This window comes from Sinocyclocheilus anshuiensis, unplaced genomic scaffold, assembly GCF_001515605.1.
Source record: "Sinocyclocheilus anshuiensis isolate Anshui unplaced genomic scaffold, SAMN03320099.WGS_v1.1 scaffold121, whole genome shotgun sequence".
NCBI lineage: Eukaryota > Metazoa > Chordata > Actinopteri > Cypriniformes > Cyprinidae > Sinocyclocheilus > Sinocyclocheilus anshuiensis.
In genome coordinates this window covers 1,163,349-1,173,050 of record NW_015539856.1, presented here as the reverse complement: position 1 = coordinate 1,173,050, position 9,702 = coordinate 1,163,349, and the positions used below count along the sequence as shown (strand labels likewise).

The 9,702-nt window shown below is 36.8% G+C and overlaps 1 protein-coding gene across 1 annotated transcript in view; it reads left to right on the top strand.

The window, feature by feature from the left end:
- The window catches only part of LOC107684848 (uncharacterized), a 15,976-nt gene extending 7,199 nt beyond the window's left edge, over positions 1 to 8,777 (top strand). Inside the window, exons 3-5 of the mRNA XM_016481221.1 lie at positions 5,993 to 6,322; positions 6,533 to 6,766; positions 8,596 to 8,777. Coding sequence (XP_016336707.1) covers positions 5,993 to 6,322; positions 6,533 to 6,766; positions 8,596 to 8,777 — 746 coding nt within the window. The remainder of the gene's footprint in view (positions 1 to 5,992; positions 6,323 to 6,532; positions 6,767 to 8,595) is intronic.
- Positions 8,778 to 9,702: the final 925 nt, after the last annotated feature.

The window sequence follows — 9,702 nt, the reverse complement described above, 5'->3', positions numbered from 1 at the left end:
TTCATACAGGTTCAGAACAACTTGAAACTGAGTCAATGATGACAGTATTTAAATTTTTGGGTGAACTATATCCCTTTAAAATCTCATCATATAATGCCAGGATCTCATAATAGCCAACTAGTGCACATGCTTTATTTTTAACTATTAACGTTCATTTAAGACACAAATAACTGTGTTGACGAGGAGACAGGCATTTTGACACATAACTATGTGTATTCGAACATTTAAACACAAGGCGCGAAAAATAACTCTTAGTTTAGTCAGGCGCTGTACGAGCAAGTATCAGAAACCATCTTAACGCGCGCATTTGCCAAAATGAATCTGCCCCACTGCTTAATGTCCCTGAACAGTTCAATTAGTTTTTAAAACAAGATGCTTAAAATGCGTTTAAATGAAAAGCTTACATCATGATGCTCAAAATGAATTTCTCAACCCATAAGCGAATATACTAGGCCTATAGAGTTTGTTCAAAAACAAAAAGCAACATCTATCAAGTTAATAATCAAACTAACCTAAAAGCTGTGGGGATTATGTGTTTTTATCTGCTCCATGTGTCCGGTCCATTTGCGGTTCCACAACTCCCACTCCATCATCAGCTTTGGTAAAATAAACTAGCTGTGGATTTTAGTCACACTCATGTTTTCCCCTCTCTCCTCATTTTTTATTTTTTTTTTTTAGAATAGTTGATATTTTTACTTATCGAAGATTGTTCTTTTCATGACCGTTTCTAGATTACACCAGAATGAAGTGAATAGAGGTAAATGCAGACATTAGGCGCAGCGATCACCTGATAGATAGACTACGTGCACAGTTTGTTCAAAAGTAAAATATATAATAAATGCATTTGATTGGTAAATTAAATTCAAATGTGGCATTTTAATCTCTAATGGTAATGCATGGAATTTATGAAAAAACTCACTAAATAATAGATCCTTGCTTGGGCCCCGGGGCTTCAGCCCCACCTAGCCCAATGGTTAATACGGCCCTGCTGACAAGCACAACATATACATTATAATTCGTCAATTCACTTAACGGATTCGTTGTCAATGCTGTTTCAGAGCAATGCTTGAAAATGACCACTAGGTGTCACTGTAGAGACGGGTGTCGAATTGTTTCGAAGCCTCTGCACATTTGCTTCGACTGTTTCAGTGTTTCATGAAGCCTCGCTCTGCCCACCACTATCTGTATCTAAGTTGATTATAGCCTACTCTTGACCGAGATCTGGTTTGGTTTTTGAGAGACCGAGACGCGCAGAGACGGCAACGCGGCTGTTTGATTGGCGATTGCTCTGTGCTTATTCCATTCATTCGTGTATTATATCGTAACCTATAACGTTTAAATCATTGCCTTTTAAATATACACAACTAGTAGAATGTGTATGATGTATTGTTTTAGTTGATATTACTCTTGCCAAGCTCTGATTTCTGAGAGATGCACGGAGAAGCAACAGCAATGTTTGATTTGCGCTCTTTTCATTCATAAAGTTTACATTCATTCACTTCACACACTCATTATCGCGTGACTTCAGAGGTTTGTGTAAAATATCGCACTGATCCCCTGGCCCACCCCCTTTTTCTAGCAAACACCAGACTGTGCCAGCCTCAGCCGAATATTCGGGCAGAATTATTCGTTATCCGTTATTCGTTTTTGAAGCCATTATCCGTGCCTTTTCGAATAAGGTATTCGGCTTCGGGCACACCCCTAGTTGGCAGTGTGTGTACACAACCACCCTATAATGATAAAAATCCACCCAGTGGTATCCCTAAAGTCCCTATAAAAAATATCACTTTTATCTAATCAAGCCCTTATCAGATTCTTGGCTTGTGACGTCACACAGACCCAGGCCCCTCCCACGATTGTTGATTGACACTAGCGTTTTACCTCAGACCCGCCCTGAGTGAGCTGTCATCAGTCCGCCATTGTTTGGCCGCCGGAGCAGATGTAAGAATGGCTTCTAAGCGATTGAGGTGTTCTGTTGTTGGATGTAATAATGAACATAGCAGTCGTCATTTACTCCCGACATCTGAGCCACTGAAGATGTAGTGGATTACGTTTGTTTTTGAAGGGAATGCACCCCCCGATCTACTTAAATGCGTCTATGTTCGTGCGAATCATTCGTGATCCAGCTTCACCTCCAGAAGAAGTGAGTATAAGGTTTTTTAATGAATCTTTGCAAACCGCCTTTCCTAATAATGTGCTAATTAGCAAGTTTCACGATGAATGCGGCTAAAGCAAACAGTCCCTCAGGGACAGCTCGGAAGATCTCTGTATTTGGTGTAACAGAATATGTTGACATGCTTTAATGTTCAAAAAACACATTATTTTTCAAATACTGTACATTATTGTAGGTCCTCTATGCCCCGCCTCTCTCAAACGCGTCGTTTTCAACAAAGCCCCCTCCTTTGACAAGCGCAGTCTGCTCTGATTGGCCAGCTGACCCAGTGCACTGTGATTGGCCGAACGCCACACGCACGCGTCGGAAATGTAACGGCCCTTACCATAATCGCGAGCTTCTTTCGCACTGAAACACAGTGTCTCCCTGACATGCTGCATCAACACTACTGCTGTTCCTGAAACCACGCCTTCTTTCTTTGCGTGCACATTTGGGCAGGATTATGCTAATATTTCCACATATTGATGTAGATATGTTGGGGCGTGTTAGAACAAGCCGTTTTAGGAGGGCGTGGCTGACTCTTAACTTTTATAAAGAATATCTCTTTGGATTTGAGACTTTAGTCTTTGCAACTTTACAGATCTTCTTTATGCACCAAGAGCTTGTAACACTCCAAAGAGAAAGGAAAAATTTGAAATCGCATCATATGACCCCTTTAACATTTAAAGGAACATGCACTAAAACGGATTGTTGTGTGCAGAGCTGTTTTTGACAGGATAAAAAGGGTGTTTTTACACTACCATTGAGACATTTTAACCAAAGTATGTTATAGACTTTTCATTAAGACGCTAAAGAATCATATCAACTTGTGGAAAATGGGCATCCGATGACCCCTTTAATTCTTGTAAAGTGTCATTAGTTTGTTCCAGCTTGATCTCTGCAGTGAATTGTGTTGATATCAGTGATCAGCACACAGACATTAGAACGTGTCACTGCTTAAAACATGAAGGTTTGGTTTTCTGTCTAATTGTTGTTCATTGATTGATTGATTGATTGACTGCTGTGTTTGTGTTGTTCAGTGTCTGTGGTGTTTGTGCTGGTCTGGTGTCTTCAGCTGATGGTTCTGTTGGGTCTGTTAGGAGGTTTTCACATCTACATGAGACACACGTCAGGTGAGAGACGTTTATCATCATCATTATGGGTTTGACATGCAGATATTAAGAGTGTGAAGATGATGATGATGTGATGCTTTTAGGAAAGAAGCAGGAAGATCAGAAAGTGAGGATGAGAAGATTTAGAGAAGGACCTGAACACACAGCAGAAGATTCATGAGAGCAGCAGCAGATCATCACATCTATGAGAAATAACTTCATAATGTCACCGATTCTCACATCAATCCAGCTTTCAGCTGTCGACAGCAGATCTTATAATATAAACCCAAGAGATTAATTAAAACCAGGAGATATGAATTAAACCAGACTTTCTACAGTTTTAGTTATGAAGATTATTTTCTGGACATTTGTCTTTTGTAACAGTTTTATTGCTTATATTACTTATTTATCTGCACGCATTGAAAGTACTATAAGTTCATTTATTTCATTACATGAAACCCCTTCTGATTATCACTGATAAAACTTGTGTTTCTCTGAATCAGATCTGTCACATTGTGTTTATTTTCATATGTTCTTTTACTTTATTCTGTTGTTTTGGTTGATTTTTTTCATTTACAGCGTCTGTTTAGATGTTTTATCTGTTTGAAGCTCTTGATCTGTTTCTCAGTTTTGTAGTGTCTGTTGTTTTGCTGTCTGTGGTTTGGTTTTGCTTGAATTTGCAGTTGAGTTTTAACATATAAAACCACATTCATGCATTATTCTTCACAAGATATTTGCATCATTATAGAACATTGCTAAACATGCCCTTCTTTAGACGTTGTAAATGGGGTCATTGCTGAATTAGTTTGAGTTAAATGTGAAAGTAAAACACTTTGAAATGAAACAGTATTTGCCGTCAAAAGTCGCATACTCATAAAATGTTTATATTTTAACAGTCAATTAACATTTTATCCAACAGAAAGCACACAACAATGAATTGAAACATGAAAACGTGTATAAAAACAATACATCCAGACAGAAATCAAATGATTTGTAGCAAATATTTTCAGCTATAACTCTTGTTTCCTCCTGCAGATGTCACTCATAACAAAGACAATGTGTTTTGTCTTTGATAGCAAACTTTAAGTCCATACAGTATAGAATTATATTATTCCTGATTTGAGTTTTAAAAAAGTTTATTTGTAGTTAAACTTAATCTCTGTTACAAAACTATGTGGTTAAAACATAAAATTGTGTCACATGCGGAATAGTTTGACGACAGTCACTGATCTTGAGGTAAATGAGGTCAATATTGTGTTTCCAGCAAAATCCAACCCGAGGTCTGAAAATATAGATTACTTGCAGGCGTAGCATAGTGAATCAAGAAAATAAGCATAAAAATAAAGAGCACAAACATGACGTTTTAATGTACTGAGATTAATTAATGAATAATCCGTTAATGTTTCATTGATTATTAATTATTCATTCGTTAATTTTAACTAAAAACATCCTTAATGTAGCTTTAATTATAAGTTAAGTTAAGGTAAATCAGATTAAGCTCATTTGAACCCTGTTGTTCTGAGTGAAATGAGATCAGATGGCTGTGAAAGAGTGCAGCTGTAGTTGTAGTTTCCTCCTGCAGGTTGCGCTCTCTACATCAGCAGCTCTGAGCAGATACAAACTCAATGAGTCCCATGAGTCTCTGCTCCAGTCAACAGAAGATCACAATCCTCTCTTCATTCACATGTGAACTGACTGCATCCGAGTCAAACATCAGCACACACTCACTGAGATTACACATTACACATTGTGCATTCCTCTCAATAAAACTGTCCAGAGCATTTCATCAATACAGTAAAGATACGGTTTTATTTGATCTGTAAAAGAATCTGTGAAGTCATTTGCATAACTAGTCATTTTACTTCACTCCAAAAACAACAAAACTCGCTTCTAAAACAAGATTTTTTGCACTTTTTTTTGTGTTAGAAAATGTGCCTGATAATTGTTCTTTCTTTCTCTTGGTTTCTCTTGTTTTAGATGTATTGTAGAGCAAACTAACAGCATGTGTCTTAGAGAAAACTTCCTCTTTCCTCAGTAAAGCGGTGAGAGGTTTCCTCATGTCAGTCTAGTGTGAGTCTCGCTGTGAAGACGCTTGTGTTGATGAGAGCCAGAACACAGACGATCTGAAGCAGCGTCACACTCTTCTGCTGGACTTTAGTGAAATGATGCTCATCTTTGGACTGATGCTGCTGCTGCAAACTGCAGCATGTGAGTCACTTTCACATCAAACTCTTGCTATGATTCTGTTCATTCAGATCAATCTCTGAAATAAAAATATAATGCTACATCAAGAGTCTGCAGTGATCTACTTATAGAGTTTTCTGATGTTCAACAGTTTGTATTAGTAAAGTATTACAAAATGTGAGAGGAAGTGTTTTTCTATCTTCATGTTCATTGTGCTGAGAAGTTTTAGTGTTTTGTAAATGTATATGTTTATTTTAACTTTTTTATATAAAGCAGGATTCATCAAATGATCTGTCTCCATTAAATATGATATCAGAATGATCAAGACATTATTAATAAAGATACAAATGTCACAGTAAGGGATTGAACAGAAAGTACAGGACAAAATGTATTCTGCATGTTAACATATTATTTTATATAGTATCAGAATATCTGTATAATATTTTAACATGCAGTTCAGAAAAAAACAATGTAGACCGTGAAAGCATGAGATTTTAATTGGAATAACGTGTGTGTGTGTGTATGTGTGTGTTTTGTTCTTCAGGTCTGGATCGGTTCTGCAGGTTTAATCAGTCAGATCCCTGTTACACAGCTCTGGGACACAAACTCAATCTGATGATGGTGCTGGACGCTAGTGAATATGACCTGAAGATCATAAAGAGAATAATCAACACAGCAGATGGCCCAGTTTGTAGAGTAAAGAATGGCAGGATGAGGGATTGTGATCTTTATAATAACAGACCTGGAGTGACCGTCATTAATGAGACTCTGATAATAAACCGTGTGATCAGAGCAGATTCAGGGAATTACAGATTAAAACTCGATAGCTCAGACGGCACAGAAACATCTAGAGATCTTCAAGTGATTGTTGAAGGTACAGAAACTCTCTCATCAGACTCATTACAATCTCATGTTCTCCAAAGATCTCACTCTCATGCAAATGAATCAGTTGAATCTCTGTGAAGGTTTTTATTCCTGTAGCACACAGTAAACACACTACAGACTCCAGTAATAGTACGAGTCGTGTGGAAGAACAAGATTCTCCTGTGTTTGTCATGTGACTGTGATGTGTCCCTCCCTCCAGCTCCTATTGGCTCAGTGGAAGTGTCAATCATCTGCTCCTCCAGTGGGGTGATGAGGGTGTCCTGCTCCTCTGAGGGGGATCCGCTCCTCTACAGCTGGACTCTGAATGGAGATCCACTGATGGATGGAAACAGCAGCATTGATCTGGATGAGGGAACTGATGGAGACATCAGCTGCAGCGTGAAGAACCACGTCAGTCACGCACAGAACACCATTAGACTCAAACCCTGTGCTGGTGAGATTGTAATACATAAATGTCCACACATTTGTTAACAACAGCAACAAGAGTGATGCAGAATCTCACAAAACCTGTCAAAACCACGTCAAACTCATGTTGTACCTCCTAAATTAGCAGTATCTCTGAAGCATATTTTGATGGATTGTGATGGTTTTAACTCCTATAGGACTCTTTATAAAGGATTTTGAATAAATTAAGAACAGATTTAGGCTCGATTTAGATTTTTTTTTTTTATGAAAAATAAACTTTAAAAACCTTTTTGTTTGTATTTGTTGTTTATATAGTTTATTTATTTATCTATTTACATTTTCTATTTTTCACTTGTTTCTCGGTCGGCAGTCACTGGCATGGCACTAAATTATAAACAGCAAACAAACATTTCACCCCAAAATCAAATTTTATATTGCATAAATAAAATGAGAACTATTTTACAAACTGTAGTTATTTACAGTTATTTTTTTTTGTAATTGCAATTATTTACAGCAATAATTGTTATTTGGTTGTTATTGATACATTTTTACTTATAATATGCAATATGATCATTTAATCTGCATGGTTTGAAGACAGACAGGTGTTTGTTTATTTGGATCCCCATTAGCTTCCACAAAGTGGTTGCTAATCTTCCTGGGCTCCACAAATCTGTACAAGACAAAAAGTCATTCAAATAAGTGAAATAAGAACAAAAATACAATTTCACTAATTCCATCACAAAACTATACATCTACATATTTATTACCATATCTTTACATGTTATTTAAAACATATATGTGCAATTACTCTTTTGTTTATTTATGGGAACCATATTCCAAACAAGTCTTGCATCATTTTTTTTTTTTTTTTTTTTGTGGACATGGTAAAAAGATTTGAGCATTACTCACTTGACATGTTTTAAAATCATGTCTAAATCCCACATATACAAGCTTTACAAAAAAAACAGGGTGTGTGATACTTGATTATCTTATGAAAATATACCAACAGTCGTAAATGTAATTTAACCTTCACCGACAGCCATGATGACTTACTATGCACGTCACTAACATAAGCTCGACATGGATAGTGAAGCACTAACCTGGCTGCTCTGTTCTGAACCATCCCAAGTGTTTTTAGGTGTTTCTCAGATGCACTTGACTATACCATTGGGCAGTACTCAAGATACCATAAAACTAATGACTGCACCACATCTTTTAAAACTAAAGATGAATTAAATTCAGAAACATTTCCTGGCCACCGCTATACCTTTTCCCATAGTGCTTACTATATAATCTATATGTTCAAACCAGGACAGCATATTGTCAAGTTTCACACCCAGCAGCTTAACAGTTCTTACTTGTTCCAATGGCATCCCATCAATAAATAAATTCAAGTCAGCAGCCTTAGTAATATTTTTATAACTAAAATGATACATTTAGTTTTTCTATATTTAAATATGTACAATAAGTACTGCCGTTACAGTATGCATACTTTACAATTTCATAATATAATTACTTTATACATATTATGTTAATCATAATTATTATAGTTTTTTTTTCTTTTTGCATTATCATAATGAGAATTTAGGGGGGTTTTTTTGTTTGGATTTTCCTTATATATCAGAAATATGATTTGAGGGATATATACAGTCTAATGCCCCTAAAGCATTATACAAAATATTACGTACTACTTACAGTTTTGCTTTTGATTTTGAACTGATATGTGACCTGACCATGTTTCATGAGATTCAGACAAATAAATTCTCTCAACTGGCCAATTAATTCTTCAAAATTATCAATGCAGTAATTTCTATTAATAGAGAAAGCAGATGATTCTGTGCTGATGTTTTATTTCAGGACCAACTACTGCAGCTGTGACCTCTAGTTTGACCTCTAGTGTGACCTCTAGTGTGACCTCTGCAGTGACCAGCAGCACACAGACATCAGAAAATGATACAAGTTTCTCATCGGCTGGTATAAATGTCACCATGAATGTCACACCAAGCCCTGAAGCATTTCGATGGATGTGTGAGTGTTGAGATCCAGGCTCTAGCTAATATGATTTTTTAACTAATTCACTGTGCTATTAACTGCCTGCATGTAGTTGTTACAGTTGTTTTTCTTGTTGCTGCTGCGGTTGGTGTGAATGAACATTTTGAAGCAGTTCTGGAGTTTGACTTAAATGACCTTGGGTTTTTCTTCCATAGTTTTACTCTATCCGATTGCTTTGGGCTGCGTTGCTCTGCTCCTGATTCTGGTGTTCATCACCGTATGTTACGTTTACAAGAAAAAAACGCTGAAGTCGACATCAGGTCAGTTCATTTAAAATCTGTAGTTCATATACTAACTGATGAAGATTAAAATGTAGTACTATTCAATGCAAGCTGCAATTACAGAGTCAAACACATGGGTTACTATGCCTTCAAATTCTGAGATTTCTAGCTTATATGATGTAGGTCCTGAAGTATTCGGACACTGACTGAGTTCTTGTGCTTTTGCCTTTATACACCACTACAATGGATTTGAAATAAAACAATTAATATGTGATTGAAGTGCAGACGTTTAGCTTTATTTTAAGAGGTTCCACAAAAATATGACATTTACACTCCATTTTCAGGGGCTCAATAGTATTTGGACCATGTGACATGACCAAGTATAAGCACAGTTTTAATACTTAGATGAAAATCCTTTGCAGTCAATGAGTGTAGCCCATGGACATCACCAAATTATGAGTTTCCTTCATGGAGATGCTTTGCCAGATCTTCACTGCAGCCACCTTGAGTTGCTGCTTGTTTGTGGGTCTTTCTTCCTTCAGTCTGGTCTTCAGTAACTGAAAAGCATGCTCTGTTGGATTGAGATCAGGCGACTGACTTGGCCATTAAAGATTATTCCATTTCTTTGCCTTCAAAAAGTCTTTAGTTGCTTTCGCAGTATGTTTAGGGTCATTATCCATCTGCACTGTAA